The sequence below is a fragment of the Hyposmocoma kahamanoa genome, unplaced genomic scaffold (genome assembly GCF_003589595.1).
Source record: "Hyposmocoma kahamanoa isolate Upper Pololo Valley unplaced genomic scaffold, ASM358959v1 192, whole genome shotgun sequence".
In the NCBI taxonomy this organism is placed as follows: Eukaryota; Metazoa; Arthropoda; class Insecta; order Lepidoptera; family Cosmopterigidae; genus Hyposmocoma; species Hyposmocoma kahamanoa.
Window position 1 is genome coordinate 1,981,607 of NW_020653719.1, and position 23,569 is coordinate 2,005,175.

The 23,569-nt window shown below is 36.9% G+C and overlaps 1 protein-coding gene across 1 annotated transcript in view; it reads right to left on the bottom strand.

The window, feature by feature from the left end:
* LOC113226632 (RNA helicase aquarius) overlaps window positions 1-23,569 on the bottom strand; it is a 129,825-nt gene that overhangs the window by 28,835 nt on the left and 77,421 nt on the right. Inside the window, exons 7-14 of the mRNA XM_026459349.1 lie at window positions 16,181-16,294; window positions 15,107-15,210; window positions 11,622-11,733; window positions 10,259-10,472; window positions 8,010-8,058; window positions 7,029-7,264; window positions 4,728-4,945; window positions 1,228-1,397 (exon numbers count right to left, since the gene is read on the bottom strand). Coding sequence (XP_026315134.1) covers window positions 1,228-1,397; window positions 4,728-4,945; window positions 7,029-7,264; window positions 8,010-8,058; window positions 10,259-10,472; window positions 11,622-11,733; window positions 15,107-15,210; window positions 16,181-16,294 — 1,217 coding nt within the window. The remainder of the gene's footprint in view (window positions 1-1,227; window positions 1,398-4,727; window positions 4,946-7,028; window positions 7,265-8,009; window positions 8,059-10,258; window positions 10,473-11,621; window positions 11,734-15,106; window positions 15,211-16,180; window positions 16,295-23,569) is intronic.

A 23,569-nucleotide genomic window follows, 5' to 3' on the forward strand; every position in this document is an offset into this window, starting at 1 on the left:
GTCGTAACAAGTTTGAACTGTGGCTAATTTCCTGTGATAAATGAGAATGAGGCGTAAAATTTGTTGTTCGATTTGGAACAAGTCGTCAGTCTATCGCAGTCCACTGTTTGGCTAATCCTTTTTTATAAAAAAAAGCTTATTTAACCTCCATCCCAAACGTGAAGGAAAGTGACGATGGGGTTGACGACGGAAGAAGCACACCTAAAATGCCTATTCATTTTCAGGGAACAAGTCTGCTTAGATTGAATTAAATTCAATCTAGAGCCATTCGCTATAAATATGTGGAAGCGTAGGGCTTCGTACGAATTCTTAGTAGGGGTGGCACCCCAGCCCCAGACTACGTCTAGTCCCCCAATAATGGAGAGAGGAAGGCGGAATTAAATCGTGCAATTCACACGCATCGCATACTCTCCGTGATGTATCGTGTAGGTTACCGATATATAATACCGATTCCGTATGTTGTGCCACAACTTTCGGTCTCGTGAATTTATTTAGCCGCTTCCGAATAAACTGGCGAGCTGAAATGAGTGACCCGTGGCCGTGGCGAGTGATGCGTGGATGGTGTATGGTTTAGTAGCAGTAGACCTCCTTGTAAAAGAGTTCGTCCAAGGAAGTACTGCCACCTTACCTATTTCTGACGCCAAGAAGTAATGTAAGCATTACTGCGTTCCGGTTTGGAAGCGTAAGGGTGCTGGTGAAATTACAGGTACATAGGACTTGTCTCAGGATAACAGGCGCAGTGGCAGTGCCCCTAAAATCTTTGCGATTTAAAGCTCTGAGTGGCACTGCAACTGTTACGGATAGGCGTGTTGCATACCATCAGGCACACGACTTGTTCGCCCCGTCACTTAGTATTATATACAAAAGTCAATCGGTGAAGGCGGTTCATTAAAGTGCTTTAATAATATAAGTGTTAGTATAATAATAAAAAAAAATTATAAGCCAGACAACCATACCCTTGCCTGGTCTCAAACTAGGAAATTCCGTTTATTAGGAGTACCAGAGCAACAGAATTCACTCGGGGGCCAAAAGACCAGAACCAATTAAAAAAAGTTCATTTCCCAAATTGGTATTAACGGGAATCGAACCCGGGACCTCCGCATCCAGCGCCCACAATGAAAACATATAGGCCACCGAAGTCATCAAACCTTTGTAGCATTTAATAAGACGTATTCCGAGACGGCACATCTTTGAGCTATGATGAACTTAATCACATTTCGAACTTACCTTGTATAATGCGCCTGTCCAGGATCGCCGTAACCAAGAACGATGTCATGTAGCCAATCAGGTACGACACACTCTGTGTTCATAAGCTCGCGAATGGTTTCCAGTACGGCCTTGAAATTGTTCTCTTTAGGTTTTCTTCGCATTACTATGTTGAATGTTTCGTATACATCCTGAGGGTGAAAATGACTGAGTTTAATAACGTCCTAACGGCACCCAAACCACCTCTAAATACCGATAATTATACTTAGGCTAGCAGTGTAAAGATATCCATTATTTTTATTTATTTTTTGACAGCATATGAGGGGACGAACTAATCGTGCGCCGGGTGTTGAGCGACACGCTTGTCGAAAAATACAATAAAAAAATAAAGTAACGCCGTAAGTGACTTTGTAAGAGCAAATGAATGTATTGTATATCGTCGTCTTACAGTGAATTTTCAGGACGAAGTTACAAATGTGGCGTAAAATGTAGTAAACGCAATAGTGTTTATAGTACTCTGTACTTAGCATTTAAATGAGTTAAATTACCGATACCATTTTTTTTTTCAGATACCATATTACTTTAATAATTTTACTAGATTCTCTTCAGCAAACATCAGTAAATACGAACGAAAGGCGACTATATATAAATAATATGATCGAAAATAACAAGCAAAGTAATGTATCGTATATGTAAATAATATGATCATTACTATACATATATTAATATGCATTCATGATTTTATTTATAAAATACTAAAACAACAGTAAATTACACCAGTTAAGTTAAATAAAGTCAAATAAGTAGCTTAAACAAAGGCGGGAGTACTTCCCTGACGAACTGACGAAAGAAAATGTTTACGTAAAAATAAATAAATAAAGTAACGCCATAAATGTTTAGTTCCTTGGTTTTAAAAGTCAATAATATTGAATAATAAAAAACTTGATTTAATATTTTAACTAATTTCATTTTTATTCAATAGAATTGCCTAAAACTTAATTGATTTCAATTAGTTTTTGTAAAATGCGTAAAGTTATTCTTAAAGCATTCTTACGATCAATAAAAATATAGCCATAAAAACAAACAACAGGAAAGAAAATTCAATATTATCGCTATCCATAAATAAATACATATTTATAAAATTAACATACTAAATAATATTTTTTGAAAAGTGTCCTTCACAATTAAAAACTCGTTTCAAGCTCATTTATTAATTCATTTTTCAATAACAAAAATAAAATTCTATGTTATTGAATACTAATAAGGCTTATGTTGTACCTTGAATTGATTAAAACACCGATTACTTAACCAACTAAAGTATTAAGTTTCACCATTGACTTACTGTTTCACGAATTGAATTTGTATTCTTTTTTGAACAAAACTTCTGCGAAATTACTTGCTTAAAATAACAAATCATAAAAATTTCAATTTAAAGTATCATAGAGCACAACATCCTCCAAACACAGAATTAATTTTAGACATTGTTTATACATTTTCAACAAGTTTTCTTTGTAAGCATGAAAATGATGGGATCAATCTGAGGAGGTAATATGTTTCAAATCACGAAAGGTGCTTCATATACCATACGGTACATTTTTAGAGGTACCATTTACGTAAAGCAACTTAGTTACTTGTACTTCTGAAAGTCAAATCAGACAGTCCGTGACCACGGCCAGTGGAACTAGGCGGAAACCTCAGAATAATAGGTTGTAACGGTTTTCACTAAAACTGCGCAATTAAAACACTAAAACCTAAAAATTCTTTCCATAAATTATGTTTTGTGGGGTTTGACAGGTTCATAACAAATAAATACTCTCATGTCAACTGACATTTTTGATAATATTGATGTGGGTAATGTCTTTCGGCTCTGTACTCGCCAGTCTTTTGTTTATGTAATTATCGATATTTGTGTAATTCTTAAAGTTATTAATAAAAAACTACACGGAAAAATTCCTTAAATTAATACATATTAAATTTGACTCTAAAATTGAACTTAGACACACGCTACTCCGACAATATGTTACTTCGACATTACTTTACTCAGACACTGCGCTACTTCGACAACACAGACGAGGTGTTTCTTAAAAAAATCTTTGTACTCAGATAAGAAAAATCATCATTACAAACCCACGTAGGAAATAATTTCTTATATCGAGCAACATAACAAAAAAATTACAACGTTATGTAATCGGAAATTTATTTTATTAAAATACAGAGTGTTTTTTAAAATGGGACAGTGTGGGGAAATCCGAAACCATAGAAGATACAAGGAAACTATCTTAGGAACCATAAAGTCGACTTTTTTTTTGTGAAATCAATTTAAATCTACCCTTAAAATTTAAAAGTGCTGCGTGGATGATTTGTATTTGTATTTATTTATTGTCAGGTGTTACAAATGTGTTACATTACGACTAGAGTATAGTACATGACCCTGAATCACTCACTGCATGTCAAGATATTGAATACAATATAAGAAAATATAATGAAACAAAATAAAAAATTAAAAATTTTAGAATAGGAATTAGAGGCGTAAACGAAAAATGTCAAAATTTAAAAATTGATGTCAAAATAAATTCTAAAACCAAAGCAAAAAACGTCATGGAGAAAGTCGAGAGAATATATTAATTAATATTATGAATTCGTCAAATTACATGTGTATAAACTCATCATCAATTAATTATTAAGTATTGATTCATTCGATTATCGGTAATAGTATATATAATATTAATATAAAATTTTACCATATTATAACCAACGCCATTGCGTTGATTCGAATTTGAATGAACTCCGTTTTTTGTGTAAACAAGAACCTAATTACAGTAAACAGAAAAAACATAATTTTCGGGACGGAAGAAAATTTGAAACTGCTTTTCTTGCTTTTTTTTGCTTTGCTTTTGTATATTTTGTTTTATTTTAATAATTGTTTTTGTTACACTTTATAGAGAGTGTTTTTTAATGGGACAATATGGAGAAAACCGAAACCATAGAAGATACAAGAAAACTGTCTTAGGAACTTAATTTAAAAAAATAAAAAAAAAAAAAAAAAAAATTCTAATAAAATTTATCAAAATTTTGTTTAGTGCTGATCGACTCAGAGTCATGAAGGGTTCATTTCATTGATTGGGACGAAAAAATCGGGACAGCAGAAGTTGATCAAATTCCACAAAATATTTTTCATACAAAATAAATAAAATTGACAATTTTTATAATGCTAATGGACTCAGTTTCTTAAAAAGATGACTTCATTGTACGGGAAGAAAAATTTCATACACAATGAATAACATTTAATTAAATTTGACCAACTTCTGCTGTCCTGATTTTCTTCATCCTATACAATGAAATGATTCCGTCATGAAACTGAGTCGATCGGCACTAAAAAAGAATTTGATTGCTTTAATTTGTTTTTAGGAAAACTCACGCTTGACCAAACAATTGACTATGCTAAAACAGAGTGATTTTTTCGACCTAACATCGCAAAGACGATCAAGGCGACACATAGGAATTGATACTCTCATAATTACCTCATTCCCCTTGCTAGCTCTGTCCAAGTCCAACCTATACTGGTTAGGATCTAGCAACAGACGAAATGTTCTTGAATCACCATCCAGCTGTGGCCTGGGCTCTGGACCTTCTTCTATGACCCTTCCTGATGCATCCAGCATGCCTTCAACTTCACAGCCTCGCACGTACACTATGCCCGCTTGGTCTACCATGCTCTTCCTGTAGTCGTATTTTGTACCTTTCAAGAAAAAAGGGGTTTGTTTTATCTATTTAGTGTAATTTGGAGTTGTCTATGTGTGTGTCAATGGCATCTGCGACACAGGGTTTCCTTAGTGCCAGGCTATGTTGAGTGTGTGCGTTAATAAACCTGAGTTATTCCCTAATATGCCAATGTGCCACTCTTGGAGGTGGAATATTTTCTTCAAATTTAAATTGGACCACTACAGAGGAAACCCCTTTCCAACAAGAAAGAATAATCGAAATCGGTTCACAAATATCCGAGTCGCTTAACATACAGAAAAAAATACAGTCCAATTGAGAACCTTTTTCTTTTTTTGCTTCTTCGAAATAGGGATATTACTGCGTTACTTACTATGTTACCGAAAACTTTTGTACAAATAAATCTTATAAAATAAGCGAATAAAATACTGCAGTATCCGAAAAAACTTGCTGACGTAACACTGTTCTACCAATTTATTTTATATTTTACCGAAAACGTAATTTTTTTAAATAATATCCAGCGACAGGACGAACAAGTTGTGCGCCTGATAAAGCTATGGTTGGGGTTTCTCTGATGGACCGAATTCCTAATGAAGTCAAACGTCAAAAAACGTTTTTTTATAATATCAAGTGACAGGACGAAGAAGTCGTGCGCCTGGTATTAAGTAACACGCATGTCCATAACAGTTGCAGTGCCACTCAGATCTTTAAATTGCAAGGATCTCAGGGGCACTGCCACTGTGCCCGTCACCCTGAGACACAAGTTGACAAGTCCCATATGCCAGTAATTACACCAGCTCCCTTACCCTTCAAAACCGGAACGCAGTAATGCTGATTTTACTGCTTGACGGTAGAAACAGGTGAGATGGCAGTACTACCCTGGACAAACTCTTTCACAAGGAGTTCTACTGTCCTACCGGAACATGTATTGGCATATAATTTTTATATGCCAATACATGTTCCTGAGCACATACAATCAGAATGTCTTTGCTCCAAGGCTTACGCACGAGTAAAGTCCATTAAAAAAAATAGCTAACACGTTTTCGCTCTGGACTATTTCGAGGCATGATTTGTGATGATGCAATCGTGCAAAACAGTACAATTTTACTTCGTTTACAGATGACTTATACAAGCTACCGGTAGCAACGGCTACAGTCGTTAAATTACATGACGTATTGCAATTAAAGAGGATTATTTTAATCGCGTTTCCAAACAAATCTTATGTATGAAAGTGAACAGGCGCTAGCGTAGGAAATTAAACAATTTTTTTTTTAATTTTTGAGAACATGACATACGTTGCTCTGATCCCAAAGTAAGTAGCTAAAGCACTTGTGTTATGGAAATCGGAAACAACGATGCACCCAGACTCGAGACAATATAGAAAAGTTAGTTTTCTACACTGACCCGGCCGGATCGAACCCGGGACCTCAGAGATGGCGATACCATGAAAACCGGTGTGCAAGCCACTCGACCACGGAAGCCGTCAAAACATAGAAAACGAAATTATTGTTTCGGATGTAAAGTTATTATTGTAACAGTTGCAATGCTGCCTCAGAGCTTTAAATCGCAAAGGTCTGAGGGCAACTTCCACAGCGCCTGTTACCCTGAGACATAAGTTGACAAGCCACATGTGCCTGTGAAAATGAGACCTGTAAAGGGCCCAAAACGTTGGTTTGTTTGAAAAAACAAGTATATGCAATATAAATCCAAAAAAGCACTTTTTTTTCCTATGTGTAACATTCGCGAAAACCTATGAGCTCGATAAGCGCTAGCGTGTTTTAGTACAGCGTTAATGTAGTAGCACCAATCAACCAAATATAAAAAACAGGTTTATTAATATAAGTATTTTTCGGAGATAATTTTATAAAAAAAATATTTTAGTTTTATACCTTAAAAAGTGTAACAAACAGAAATTAGAATAGACAGATATTATAAAAACTTCCAGTAATGTTCGCTTAGGTATCATTAAATAGATTCAGGTACTATGATTATCTATTCGCCAACTTATCACATGCGAATAAAAAGTATTTGAATCATATTTTCATTGTTACTAAATCGCTATTTTAAACGAAGTGTAAAAACGTTTATTATTTATGTCTTACCTATGCCTTGATTTGGCCGTACAGTGATAAGGAAGCAGACATCGTGCTTTCTCAAGTTCTCCCACTCCTGTTTGATCTCGTTGCGCACGCTCAAAGTCACTGTGACGTCAGCGCGTACTCGCGAAGGCGCCTTCTCTCCAATGTTAGGTTTGGCTACTTCTACTACTGCAAAGCTCGTTATGGAATGGGCCATACGTGCCCAACCGCCGAAGTAGACGCTTCCATCTTCTGAGCGCCTTGTAATGAAAATAAACTAGTTACTCTTTTATGCTTGTATCCAAGCCATTAAATGAGATGTTTCGTTGACCGTAACACCTAAAAGCGGTCGGCCCGAGTTTTTAAAGATTTCTTCGCATAGCAAATGACAGCCACACATCTGCCCAGCCCATTTCATATTAATAATTAACCAATTACATAACTGCCTCCGTGGCCGAACGGTTACCATGCCGGACTGCCACGCAGAGGTTCCAGGTTAGATTCCCGGGCCGGGAGAAATGTTTGTATAGCCTGCATTTATTTCTCTCGTGATGTGTCCATGGCACCCGCGACACAGGATTTCCCTAGTGCGGGGCTATGTTGAGTGTGTGCGTTGTGTTATTATTATTATTATAATTGCAGAATAACAACCCATTGCAGCTATTTCAATAATTCCCCATTTGCAATTTTGATTCTTGCTCCTCTACAGACGCGTGTGCATCATCACAGACGAGTTCATAGGCAAAATCACAAACCTTGGAAAGCCATTAAATACTTAAAATAAAGCCAGAGTATAATGGTGAACACATACCTGTAGAACGCGAACTGCGTTAATAAAAATACTATAATAAAGCCGACAATAGCCAGTTCAAAAACCAGTACCTTTAGCAAAGTATGTAATAATAACAATTATTAATATTTCCTTATTGGCGGCAAAAAGGCTTAATTATAATTTTAGGGAAGTAACGTGATAATGTTTTTATTTTTACATTTCTGACAACTCACCAGGGTGCCAATCGGTATACTGCATCTTCAATATCTTGACGGATTTCATCTAAAACAACAAAATCATTAATTCAAATTCAAATATATTTGTTTCAGATAAAAATCCATATAGTGTTATAAACAAAATAACTTAAGATCTAGTGTTAGTATTAATTAATTTTATATCATTTAATAGGACAACACAAGTAAATTTATTCTCGAATGCGCGACCCACAAACTGCACGTGACAGCACTTGACAGTAAGCTTTAAATAGTGTAATTTTTACCTGTTTAGTAGAACGTGCAAATCTGCGAGCCAACATATTACAACGAACAGCCAGCGACCTGCGCACCCTCTCTATGTCACAATTGCAATTGAGATCCTTTGTGACCCAATGACCCAAATATTTTAATTTAGACACCCTGGACAAAGCTGTACTATAAAGTGACACTTCAGGTATTTGCGCATAGTTCATAGCGGCCGCTTTAAACACCATGAACTCACTTTTCTTCACGTTATATTAGACCGTGAGCCACAGCATAAGCCTCACACGTGTGTAACAGCTTCCTTAGACCACCTATAGATTGACTCAACAGCACCATGTCGGCATAACTTATATTATTGATGCAAACACCATCGATATGACAACCCACCCTAGTGCTATTGAGTTCGTCCATTAGGTGGTTCACTTAAATATTAAAGAGGCGAGGCGAACTCAAACCACCTTGGCTCACACCACACTCTAATGAGTACACATCAGAGTAACAGTCAGCTCATCTGACGCTGTTCTTCTGACTACTGTACCAATATTTAAATAATGAAACCACTTCGGGAGCAATGTTTTCTAGCAAATTTTTCTAGATGTAGTCTTCTAGTCGTAGAGAGTACTGGACAGTCTGCTTGAGAGATAGAATTGCGCTCTCAGTGGAAAGTCCAGGCCTAAAACCAAATTGATTAACCGATATTGTAGAGTGCCTGGCAAGATGTTTGTCAAGCAGACTATCTAACACCCTGGCGATGATAGTAGCCAGCGATGTCGGCCTGTAGTTGGACAAGTCGGTAGCGTCACTCGTTTTATTTTTAATTATAGGTACCACCACTGTTTGCATTAGTTCATTGGGTAAGTACCCGTGGCTCAAACACAGATTAAAAAACATGGAGAGCACCCGTGGTAGATGTACCCCAGCATGCTTCAGGTGCTCGACGCTAAGATCGTCGTGCCCTGGAGATTTACCCTTGACCATTTTTTTAATTACTACGGCTAGTTCTTTAGCTGAAAATCTTAAGGAGAGGCCAATAGCATCGACGGCCTTCTCGTCAGAGACCCATCGCGCATTCGTTAACGAAGGCTCAACCTTAAAATATTAAACAATGTAATTGGACATTTATTATTTATTTTTTCAATGCCTTTTTAACCTTTTTTTAATGCACTTGAATTTGGAATGTTTGCAATTAGTTTGTTTTAATATAAAGTAGTTTGAGCAAAAACTTCAGTCCTTTGCATCTTCTATCCTCTTCAAACATGCGCACTTTTGTAGCGGCTGTTTTTATTACGAGCCGATCACCAACCGATGAATTGGCAATTTCGGTAAGACTGTAGTCTTATCTATACAGACGAACTGTGTGCATTAAAAATTACGCAACATCGAGATTACGTATAATTTTCATTTATTTTTCGCCACAAGTTAGGATCTGTCAGAAGTTAACTGTAATTTTTCTTTATCTGTGCCGAACTGGGTTTGACTTCGCATAACTCAAGGACCTAAATACTTGGAATTACGAGGTGAGTGGGGAACGTTCCTGTAACTTCGCCCTGTTTACATTATTCCAGTCCGTAAGAGAAGATACTTTGCAAGTGTATTTTGTGAAAATAACTTAATTTTATTTAAAAAAGGGGTACGAGAAGGGCACAATGGAAACACGTCTATGGATGCAAACACCCGTCCCATACGTCGAGTTATATAAAATATTAATATGCGATTAAGTTCCGATTTTTGTTAAATCAAGTAATGTGTGAAAATAGTGAAAGTTTAAATTAATGCAACTTAATTTTATATTAAATCGCAAAAATGCAGTACGCTATTTAATTTATAGTTTGGCTAGGTTTTTATGTCTGTTCCGACATGTTCTGACTCCAAATAGGTTACACAAGAATTAATAACATTCCAAAATGAATTGGAAAATTAATATAGAAGTTCCAATGGAACAACAATATAACTCGACGGGAATTCTTTGCTAACAAGCCAACAGCGTGCGTAATAAAACTCACATGTACTCTCCAATCTAAATAGATTAAAGTTCCTCAACAAATAGTCGTGTAAAGTCAAGAACTGCAGGTTTAGTTTCGGCAGAGCAAGGCAGTTTTCTCCGCTGTATATTTCTGTGGGTACGACATTCTCGTCCCATATAACTTCCTCCGTTGGATATAATGGCATGTTGTTCAATTCTTCCAATTGGGATATTCGACGTTCATGGCGTGATATCTGGAATAAATTATCATTATTATTCTAAAGCCCGTTTCATGATACCTATGTACATTTAAATTAGTATTTAGGTCAAAAACATTTAAAATGGCGAAATTGATGGCCTAACTGATTTTTTTTATTGACCTCCTGGGCACAAGTTAAGGCAAAGAAGATCAAAAATAACAAGAGTATTGATGCCATTTTTGCATTATTCGCAAAATATTCGATTTTAATATTTATTACTATTTTTTTTATGAAAGTACTCCACAAGTTGTTGTTATAATTAATACAAAGATCGAGCAAACTCAAAGAAAAAAAACCTTTGAAAGACTCGAACCAGGGATATTTTCGCCTAACGCGGTCTATGCTCTCCCAACTTTTACTACTTTTACAACTTTAACTTCCTCTGTGGCCTAACAGTTACCATGACGGACTGGCACGCAGAGGTCCAAGGTTCGATTCCCGGGCCGGGAGAAATATTTGTATGGCCTACATTTATTTCTCTCGTGAGCTTGGGTGTAATTTGTGGTTGTCTATGTGTGTGTCCATGGCACCCGCGAGACAGGGTTACCCTAGTGCGGGGCTATGTTGAGTGTGTGCATTATTATTATTATAACCATTGACGTACAATTATATGGACGTCGGATCCGCGCTAAAAAGTGTCCGAACTTATAGGGCGTTAAAATCGTATACAGAGCGTCATTCACGCTTTAGTTTTCGTTTGTTCGACTGACAGCGAAGCAAGCAAAATTAGACAGTACTGCGATGACATTACAATTTAAATTCAACGTTTTAGCTTTTTCATATTCCTTTACATGTCACTACGTTTAAATAGGTTGACTTGGGACATTTTTTTCGTGGTTTTTGTATTAGACCCGTCGTTTATTTATTTGTAAGTCAATGATTATAACTGAGCTACTACGGAACGAGTCAGCAGATCTTACGAATTTCTCTATGTGCATGCTGAAAATCTTTGTGTTTGGTTTTTAATGGCTGTTTTGCCGTAGCGCCTCCTTTGAGAAAACTATGATTTTTTTTCCTTCTCAGCCTCCTCAGGCTTCAATTAAAAATGTTTACAATAGTGTGAAAAAAGTTTTTTTTTTTGCAAAAGACAGGGCCATGAGTGTTACATAACAAAATATGTTACTATTTTCACGATCACGTTACCAGTAGTTCCTTGAGAAAGATTTTATCCAAGCGATGCCATGGTGCTTCGTCCTCTTTGCCTTCTGGAGGTATGAGATTCAGGTACGTAGCAATGGCGCGCAGTGCTTTGTCACTGGAAGAAAACATATCGTAAAGAAAGCTGAGCAACGAGGAACAATAATCACTCTTTGTTAATAAATCGAAATTATACCTAACTAATAAATGTTACAATAATTTAAGTAAATACTTTAATGTTAAAAAATAACAATATTACTATAAATTTTAATAACAAAATTAGAAAATAATAAATAAATCTTGAATTGCGTTATATTATATAAATATATTATTGTAATTTAATTAAATTGAAATTTTCGCAGAGACATACTTCATATTTATACAATATAATATTTGATAGTGAACAATTCAAGTGACTAATTGAAACCTCGGCATGCCTCTGCTCTTAGTTCTTAGGTCAGCAAGAAAAATCCAACATATAAACATAAATAAATATCTCTGGAGTTACATGATAGTATAACTTTTGAAAATAAAACAAGAGTGAGAAAAATTTTTAAACTTCAAACTGCCATATCTTGAAAGTGACTGATGGGGATGTGCATAAGATCCTTTTTGTTTAATTACGTCCAATTGTGCTCTTTTATGAAGTAAAAAGTTGTATGTAAACAATTTTCGCCGGAAGTATAAAATAATCGAAATTCAAACAAACAAGATAGCCGCCATATCAATTTCAAAGTCTTCTATCACGGAAACTATTAGAGATAAGTAGGAGGTGCTGGAAGGAATGTCATAGAGGGTAATAGTGGTCAACTGCCTGTGTCAAAAAATTCAAGATGGCGAATTCGAAATGGCGGCCGAGTCTTTTTGGAGTCCTTAATCATAATTTGGGATCGAAAGTTCTTTTCGCCACTTTTTAATACGGCTGCGGTCAGGTATCGTATTAAAAAATGGTACTTTCCATTAAAAATGACTGCCGAAAAAGGCTTGCTCTGATTTGATTTAAAACTGACACGTGGAGGCTTCTAGGAGTGCCTGATAATGGTGCCGCCACACGAGTATTGTTTTTCGATGTAAGTAAATGACTGTTGACTGTTGAAAATTGGCACGAAAAGTTTTCTATGATCGCCTAATAATAATTTGTTCTTAGTTTCTTAAGAAAGTACCCAGGTCGTGGGCCGAGGTTAGATAGATATATAGGTAGATAGTATATGGAGGGTCTATTACGAGTAGAAGATCTCACAATTGCTGAAAATGTAAGGCAAACTTCCCGATGCAGTGGAAATAATAAAACCGATTCAAATTTTTTTTTTAAAATTGAAATTTACATGAAGTAATGGCTAAATCATGCTCGTACTCCCTTTATTTGTGTTGTAACACAAATGTAAACGAAAGATAATTGCATCTCTTTAGGGACTTACCACTCTTATTAAAACGACATTGACTTGAGCCAGTAAAAGCTTTATCTCCATGCAATAAATCGAAAATGCCGTAGAGCATTTATTTCGCTACCGCTCGGACCGCGCCGGCGCCGACGCGAAACGCACTTCTTGTTCGCTCATATTACATAATACACGGACGTAAAGCTTTTTCGGTCGACCAAATACAGCAAAAGCAGTTTGAACTGTGTGTGGGTATTGTATTAAAATACCACTTGAGATTCAAATTATTGATTAAAATTATTGAAAACGAAGTTGTACAAGTACAAGGTCACCTTGGATTCAGTTGAAAGGCTTGCCGAAGATTGTAGGTGACTCGGATTTAATAGAGGCGAAGCTACAAGGTTTTGAACACCGCCGTAAAGTGTGGGCATGGATAGACAATCCATGTAGGATATAAAACTTTTTTAAACGGCTTCATGCGATTCCATCTCGATAAGTGTGGTGATGGCCTTGCATGCCTTGTAAAATAATTCTAGTCAGAATAAGTATTGACTAATATTTTTCGTTTCTAATATTGTGCAGTATTATGTGTAGGTTTATACATATTATTGTAAATTGTACTGAGTACAACTGCGTCAGAGCCTCTGGGGGCCTACCACAACCTCTTAAAACAATATTACTTTAACCTTACATTGAGTTTTTTCGTACCATAACGCGCTTAAAGTAAGCTTATTGCAATGTTAAAGCTATGATGTTTTATTGGCAGCTTTGTGACTATTCATTCACTCAGTTCGTGCTATGACGCGACTTTAACAATAAAGTAATATTGCTCTTATGTCAAATTTAGCAATCTTAAAATAGTTACACGGATGCAATGGAAACAATATTACTTTCGAATTTGTAGTCTAAATATTGATTTGTAATGATTAAGAGTCAAGTTGAACTTATTTCTTTACATATATCTCTTCAATATTTTGTTTATTTTTTTATTTAATAGTACATACTAAATAATTTCTCGTTAAATAAAAATACGCGATGTTTATTTCGTAAAATTGTTACAGAGACATCTATATGCTCCTTGGCTACACTAACAGTCAACAGTAGACTCTAATTCCGAATTCACAACGTGACAGTCAAGACTCAGCTTGTATTATTTATTTTTCTTCATGAAAATGCAAAAAATTAATTGAAAACAACGTAATTTTAATAAATTTCATTATTACATACTTTTCTTTTTTTGGCAGTTAAAATTCTCTGAATGTAAATAATATTAAGTACTTTAACATTATGCCACGATAGGACGATTCGAAACATCAAAAAAAGAAAGAGATGGCATTGTACAGTTAATATAGAGTTATTTCTTTCCTTTTTAGAGAAGGGATAGACAATAATGGGAAATCACTAGTTCTTTCAGTAATTTTAGCAGTAATACATTTCTTGGTAGACAGGTTTGTCATGGCACGAATATGAGTAATATTATAACAAGCTTACTTTAAGCTTACATTGAAATATATTGTTTTTAGAAAGGTTATGGTAGGCCCCCTGGTATTAGCGCGACAATGAACACTGTAAAGGGCGATATCTTATCTTTGCATAAACATTATGTTCTGGAATATTGAAATAAAGCTACTAATACGCATAGCGCTGTTTACATTATTTGTTTAGGAGAACTGAGGCTATTCGCACAAAAGCGTTGTAACTCCATGAAATGTATATAGAAGTTAATAAAGCATTTCAAATAAGGCAAATTTAATTTTATATCCGGGAATCATATACCTACGACCCATACATAAAAAAAAATTAAACATGAAAATACCACCCAAATGTATAATAATTATGTACTTAAGTATCATTTAAAGTAATATTGTAGAACACAGATGTTAAATGTGGGTTACATTCACAGAAATCTTAGATACCGTTTTGCGCTGATAACCTCAATTATACTGGAAAATGTTAGATGATGTACTAGTATACCCGATTTTTCGTAACCTTAAGCTATTTTAATTCACAGCTACGTATAGGACTCAATAAAAAAAACGAAGTATTTAGTATAACAGCCACGCTCTGAAGGCGAGAGAACAGATTAGCGTAATCTAATATACCCTGACTTACCTCAGATTACCAAAATGTTTGTGGAGAGATTCTCTTGTATCAACACTTGCAACGTTTGCTAGAGCAAACAGTCTCAAATCTGGAAACTTGGCGAAAGCTGCTTTCTGTGAAAAAAGATACCAATTAATAATAAGCGTGTAGAAAACGTGTAGAGCTATGGTTGGGGTTTCTCTGATGGAGCGAATTCCTAATGAAGTCAAACGTCAAAAAACTTTTTTTTATAATATCAAGTGACAGGACGAAGAAGTCGTGCGCCTGGTATTAAGTAACACGCATGTCCATAACAGTTGCAGTGCCACTCAGATCTTTAAATTGCAAGGATCTCAGGGGCACTGCCACTGTGCCCGTCACCCTGAGACACAAGTTGACAAGTCCCATATGCCAGTAATTTCACCAGCACCCTTACCCTTCAAAACCTGAACGCAGTAATGCTCACATTACTGCTTGGCGGCAAAAACAGGTAAGGGGGCAATACTTCCCTGGACGAACTCTTTCCAAGGAACCCTACTGCTACTTGACTGAAGTGATCGATACAGCTCGCAAAATCAGATAACCTTATGACAGTGGCAGTAGGCCGGACATGTTTGCAGGAAGGAAGGATGGCCGATGACTTGTTCTAGTATGACGACCACGTCAAGGCAAAAGTAGTATAGGACGCCCTGCGGCTAGATGGAGGGACGATCTAAGAAAGGTTGCCGGCAGCGAAGGACCGGGAGAGTTGGTGTGCTTAAAGGAAGGCTTACGTCCAGCAGTGGATGAGTGTAACCTAATGATGATGTGTAGAATTCTAAGATACGAATTAATATTTGTACGAGCCGTAACTTCGACTTGGAGAGCAGATTATACGGATTTTAGAGCGGTGCGTATTGGTCTATGGACAGCCAAAATAAATAAATAACCACGGAACTTCGTAGCGGGTCTGAACTAAAAGGCAAAATGGCGTTGTTTCATAGGAACTAAGAACAGTTCCATGCGGAGAACATTTCGAATCAGATCTACATCTGCATTACCTCAAAAAGATCGTGGTTTGCAGATGGCATAATGGACAAACTTAAAACTAGCCTTAATCCTTACCTGGAGAGAAGTAATTCTTGAATAGTGCATAAGGGTCATGTCACGATCGCTCATGGGATCTCCAGTTTCATCATTAATTTCGAAGCGAGCATAGAACTTTAGCATTTGAAGTAACTGACGACAAAGAAAAAAAATATATTAAATTTAATAAAAAAAGTTTCCATGAAACCAATGTTTTGGGTTCTATAGTTCCTTTTGAGGGCTGGCGCTGGACTGAATTTGGGCCGGAGTCTTGTTTTTCTTTGTTGCTGTTGCGGACGGACTCGGCACTGGAGTGAACGCATTGGCCGTAGAGGTGGGTGATAAATAACGTCACGATGAAAAAAATTCGATGATCCGCCGTCAAACAGTATCACCGTGACTCGTTCCGAAGGAACGACGTTCCAAAGTCATATAGGTGTTCCTCTGTTCCAATAGCTATCCCCGTCACTCACATCACGACATACGTATTTGATATAATGCGCGATCTCCGTTCTGTGGTGACTGAGCGCGCCACTCGTAGTTCTCTTCAAATCGGGCCATTTCGGCGATGGGAGTGAATGAAATAGACTTTCTTTGCTCACTCACAAGGGGCGTAGGTGCTTATTACTACTAGAAAAGGCGGATGAAAAAAATCTGCAGCAGTTATTATAAACCTATTTATGAACAAAGTAAAATATATTTGTATATTTGTTTTGTTATAGGAAGAATTGGTATTTTATATTTATGTATAATCTACTTTGTGTATTCTACTAGAAATATAATTACATTAAGCAATAAAGTTATTGCTATTTTTAACAATCCAAAGATTCGCATTAAATAAGTAACAAACAAAATTACATTAAGTACAAAATCAACTTTTTTAATGGAATTGAAACTTATTACAAAGGGAGTAAAAACTTAAATCATTCTATAAAAAACGGCTATAAGTATTAGAAAGAAGCCGCTGGCTGAAACCGTATATCGTGATGTAAGTTATAGGCGTGACAAGGTCACGATGATTTATCACTGTGATTTTTTGGAATGGGAACGACAGTCACGGCGATAGGAATGTAATGCTATTCCCCATGTCTGGTTGGCCGTGTCGTGCGCGCCTATTATCCTTTTCGCAGGCGTTTGCGGCGTCGAAGTGCGGGGAGGCGCGGGGGGAACACGACAGCATACGAAGCTGTGAGGCGGGCTCGAGCAATACGTTAACGAGAGCCGGTCGGCTCAGCTAGACCTCAGCAATACCGTAACGAGAGCCGCGGTTTTATTTAACATTTTTACATCTATTCTATTTATTCCATTGAGGAAATCTTTTTCTAAGACAAGCTTGCCTATTTCTTTTTTGCCCATTGCCTAATTCTATTTCTAGTTACTATCAAATTCAAATTCAAAATAATCTTTATTTCATAGGTAAGAATTATTACACTTGAAATCGTCACAATGAGAGCCCCTGAGAAGAATGAGCAAAAAACTCTAGGGGTTGCTCTTTGTATTTGAAACATCAGAGATCGAGGCTACCTCCATGGGTTAAACGGGTTACTTACTATCACGGATTTTTGTCATCCAAGTACGCAGAAGTTGTATAATAACCTTTAGTATAAAGTTTTTGTTTCACTATAGTTTTAAGCCTCGTGAAAGACAAATTTTGTATATCAACTGGAATCTTGTTATAGAAGCGTGTACATTGCTACTTAAATGATTTTTTGACTTTGTGAAGACGACTATCAAGAAAAGCTAGTTTATTTTTATTCCTCGTATTAATGTTATGTCTGTCACTATTTTTCATAAAGAAATTACTATTCCTTTTAACATAAATTACATTTTCATAAATGTACTGTGAGGCTAGTGTAAGAATATTAATTTCCTTAAACTTATCTCTCAAAGATAGTTTGGGGCCTAGATTGTAAATTGCCCTAACTGCACGTTTCTGCAGGACAAATAATCTATTGATATCGGCGGCATTACCCCAAAGCATAATGCCGTATGTCATTAGACTGTGAAAGTAGCTGAAGTAAAGCAATCTAGCGGTTTCGACGTCTGAAAGTTTCCTTATTTTTTTAATCGCGTACACTGCAGAGCCGAGCCGTTATGATAACTTACTTATATGGGGACCGCATTGCGATTTAGCAACTAACGTTATACCTAGAAATACAACTGTATCCACAAGATTCAATTTTTCGTTTCTAACTACAATGTTTGTAACCGTCTCTCTAACATTGGGTAATGTAAATTTCACACAATTTGTTTATATCTCATTAAGGAGTAGGTTATTAACAGCAAACCAATCAACTACTTTAGATATAGCATTGTTCACATCGTCGTAGGTACATTGGTGTCTTTTAACTTTAAATAATAAGGAATTATCATCAGCAAACAATACTATCTCATGTTTTATACCCTCCATAAAGCTAGGTAAGTAATTAATATAAATTAAAAACAAAAATGGGCCTAGAATTGAACCTTGAGGGACACCCATGCTAATTGCAGACCCTGATGATCTCGTACCGTTAACATCGACCCTCTGTACTCTACCACGCAAATACGATTTAAGAAGGTCGAGATCACGTCCCGCCACACCATAATGGCTAAATAATTGATTGTGTGCACCATAATGGCGCACACAATGAAAAGCCTTGGAAAGGTCACAGAATTCACCAATAGCATCATGTGAGACTTCCCATGCATCAAATATATGATTAATCAACTCGACACCAGCATCGGTTGTAGATCGACCCCGAGCGAAACCAAATTTTTTAGGAGACATTAAGTTATTACTACAAAAGCTGTGCATACAAATGATTTAGAATATTTTTTTCAAATATTTTACTGAGAGTTGGTAGTATTGATATATTGGGTGTAATTTGTGGTTGTCTATGTGTGTGTCCATGGCACCCGCGACACAGGGTTTCCCTAGTGCGGGGCTATGTTGAGTGTGTGCGTTATTTATTTATTATTATTTATTTATTGATATAGGTCTGAAATTGGTGGAGTCAGAAATACTACCAGATTTGAAAAGTGGAATCACTTTACTTTGCTTCATAAGGTCAGGAAAGACACCATCATCAACACATTTATTAAAGACACAGGCTAAATAAGGCCCAATACAATCAACTATAGAACCAGTGTTGGGCAATAATCAATTAAATTTCAATCAGAAATTCAATCAGATTAAAAAATCAATTCAATTGAAATCAATTGCAATTGATTTTAATTGCAACTGATTTCAATTGAATTGATTTTAATTGCAATTAATTTTTTTTAATTGGGGGGCCGGTTGAGGGGTCAGTTGGGGGCTGGTTGGGGGGCCGATTGGGGTGCCGGTTGGGGGGCCGGTTGGGAGGCCGTTTGGGGGGTCAGGGGTGAGTGACCCACCCACAACCCAACCCATACTCAAACCCACCACCAACCCCCTCACCCACCCGTTAACCCACCCTCATATTCCCTATAAATTTATCATAATTGTCAGTTTTAATTGTTAATTGTTAATCAAAAACATTGAAAAGATTGTAAATTGATTAATTAATTGTTAATTGCGGTTCTCGCTACTAACAATTGATCAATCGTTAATTGCTGTTTCGCAATTGACAATTAATTAATTGCCATCAAGACCATCAAGATCAGCAGTATTTTTTATGTTTATAGATTTAAAGGCTTTAACAATGTCGTTTGGAAATACATGACGGAATCTTAAATTAGTGATGCTAACTGCATTATTTTCTTTTAGTAAGGATTCAGCGGCGGTGGGATATGAATTTAACGACTTAGTAGTCAAAATAGGAATGTCAGTAAAAAAAATTTCAAATATTTTAGCAACTTCTGCGTCCGTAATTACAATTTTGTCATTAAATCTTAGTTGAAAATCTAAGTTACGAGGTTTGACCCTTCCAGTTTCGCTGTTTATAATATTCCAAGTCGTTTTTACCACATTCGCGCTGCTTTTTATTTTATTATTTATAAACATTGCTTTGGCTGCCACACAAACACGTTTAAACATTTTCAAATATTTCCTAATAAAATCATTAAAACTATTACTAGTATTATAAGTCCTTTCATCGTAAAGATCATATAGCCTTTGTCTACTTTTGTGAATTCCCACAGTTGCCCATTCACTAAATTTCAATGAATTATTAACAGTTATGATTTTGGACTTAAAAACATTATCACGTTCACTTTTCACTATGTTGAAAACTGAATTATACAATTTATTGGGATCGTTAACGTACGAAATGTCAGTTAGTTTAAGCATTACGTTATTTCTATAAGCTTTAAGTCGACCATTATTTATCGGAACACATGTGATATCCTTTTTTGGCATTTTGTCCACAGTTATATTAAAAGTGGCCAATTGACCGCAGTGATCAGAAGTTAATTTATTTATAATAGATTTATTACTAGGTACGGCGTTAGTATAAATGTTGTCTAAACAAGTGGCAGTAGTAGAAGTTATTCTAGTAGGCACCAAGAAAAGATTCACAAGATTATAACATTGGAAAAATGATATGAGCCTACTGCTAGCACTGGAATCTTCTAATAAGTTAACATTGAAGTCACCACAAACAGCAATATATTTATTTGGATTATTTAATTGCCTAACACTTCATCTAATCTTTTTTCAAATAGTTCGTAAGATGAATGAGGGGGTCTGTACACGCTTAATATAACAAGCCGTTCAAGCTCTATGCAGGATATCTCTATAGTCCGCTCAGTAGATAGGCTCACAATATCTGTACGTTCTTTAAATTTTAAATTATTTTTAATAAGAATTAAAGAGCCGCCATGTATAGCTTTTTATCTGCTGAACGAACTGGCCACCTGGTGATTGTTGAAGCTAAACATGAACTGATGTTTTGATAGAAAGTGGTGCTCAGTAATACAAAGAATATCAATATTATTACAGTTAATAAATAATTCTATTTCTAACTCTTTGCTTTTCATGCCTTGAATATTTTGGTGCACCAGGTTTAATATACAATTTGTTTTATTTCTGTGTGTTTCAGGTTGGTTTTTTACTGACGTTGTGTAGCAAGAGTATCTCTCCGTTGTCTTATTAATTAATTAAAATAATTAGAAATTGAATTATTTTCAACAGAATGATTATTGTCAGTAAACTGGCCTATGTCAACGGACTGCTCAATAGAAGCAGCCGGTCTGGTAGCCAATGATTTGGCTGAATTATTAATATAATATAATAGCAACTCTGCTATTTGTCTCCTAAAATAACTAGTAAGATAATACCTATCTTTAGTCAAATAAAAATATTTACTAATAAAATTATTATTATATTTATTTGTATATTTTACTTAATGTATCTGTTTACGAAGTAAAAGACCGAACCATAAACATTTTTTATTATGAAGCTAGTAAGTTACAATAGGTTATAAATGATAAGTACTAAAACCTATTTTAATTTATTATAAGCGGCCGTCACGTACAAAACTTTCACAGCGGTTGCACGTCATCCCATTGAAAGTGCAACTTACCAACATCAGAGGGCTGCATTCAAATCTCGATTCGGTCCACTACCACCTTGAAACCGATAAACCACAACTGCTGTTCCTCACCGAGACGCATATCAGTTGTCCGACTAACGCAGCGTACCTCAGCTATCCAGGATATACTCTGACCACAGGTTCGTACCTCGTGCCGGAGTCTGTGTGTACTTTTGCGATGACATCTGTGTCAAGCGTCTCAAGAACCTTGAGGCTCCGAGTTTTTCTGTTTTGTGGCTTCTGGTTGGCACAGGAGTTACACAAATAGTGTACTCCTGTGTCTACCGCTCGCACAGTGGAGATCAGGAGACAACGAAGTTGTTCCAACATCTGAGTGAGACGTCTGATGAGGCTCAGCTTACTACGGCGGCGCAACTAGTCATTCTGGGGGACTTTAATGCTCACCATCAAAAATGGTTGTTCCCATACCAGATGACCGATCACGCTGGGAGAGAGACGCGTAAACTTGCGTTAACGCTAAGGCTTTCCCAGCTTGTCAGTGGCGCCACCAAGATCCCTGACGTTGAGTCTCATACGGCTAATTGCTTGGACCTTCTGTTAACAACTGATCTAGACCTATACTCTGTGGTTGTGGACGCCCCACTGGATAAGTACCGGTCGGAAGGTCGGAAGTCCGACCATTGTCTGTTGAAAACTGTATCCGTATACTCCACACCTAATCAGGGCTCTAGTGGTATGAGACGGATGTGGCGATACAGGTTAGCAGATTGGGATGAAAAGTGCCATTTCTTTGCGTCATGTCCCTGGCAGGTGTGCTTTACTTCAGGAGATTCGTTGAGTTGTGCTGATAGTGTAGTCCAGATCTTGTGTTTGGGTATGGAGTATTACAAACCATACTCTGATGTACCCAATGGACCCCAAGCTCGTTCATGGTTTAATGCTGCCGGTAGCTGTGCTGAAGCACAAAAACAGTCCGCGTACCAAGCTTGGGCAGATGCTCGACTGCGCAAAGCTCCGAGTACTCGGAATGTGAAGAAAGATGTTAATAAGGTCGCCAAAAAGTGCAAAAGTGTGTTATGTAGGGCCAAGTTCGACCATATGCGCCGCATAGGGGCCACGCTTGCCTGATATCCAGCAGATAGCAAATCATTTTGGTCCCTGGCCAAAGCGGTCGAAGCAAACTTTTGTCGCCCATCTTTGCCACCTCTGCTGAAGCCGGACGACACGCAGTCTCATACTGCAGAAGACAAGGCGAATCTTTTTGCCTCACTCTTTGGATAGAGTTCGCGTCTGGATGCTGCAGGGAACCTACCACCTACCTTATCTCAGGCTGGCTGCACTATGGCAACAGTTCGCATACGCCAAAAAGAGGTACTTAGAACTCTGCGGAATTTAAACGTGAATAAAGCTAGCGGGCCAGATGGAACTCTAGCAATAGTCCTACGTAACTGTGCGCCTGAGAGAGTCTCTGATTGGGGCGATGCCAATCTTGTCAAATTTAACGCTACCAAAATTCAGGTGTGTCTATTCTCCACAAAATGGAGTCCCCTTGAGCTGACACCAACTTTTCGTAATGTATTTATACAGATAGCTGACCGTCTCCAGCTACTTGGAATGGGCCTGTCGTCCAATTTGAATTTCGGCAGATACATTGAATCCATGGCCAAAAATGCAGCAAGGAAGCTTGGCATCCTCTCCAGGGAGAGGTATGACTTTACGCCGGGACAGTTGCTCCAGCTGTACCAAGCACAAGTCCGGACGTGCATAGAGTACTGCTGCCACTTTTGGGATGGCTCTGCTACATACCAACTAGCCACCTTGGATTCAATCAACAACCGTGCCAAGAGGTTTATAGGTGACTCAAATTAGTGAAGGCGAAGCTGCAGAGCCTTGAACACCGCCGTAAAGTTGCCTGCTTATCGGTATTTTACAGGAATTATCACGGAGAGTGTGCGATGGAATGACACGATTT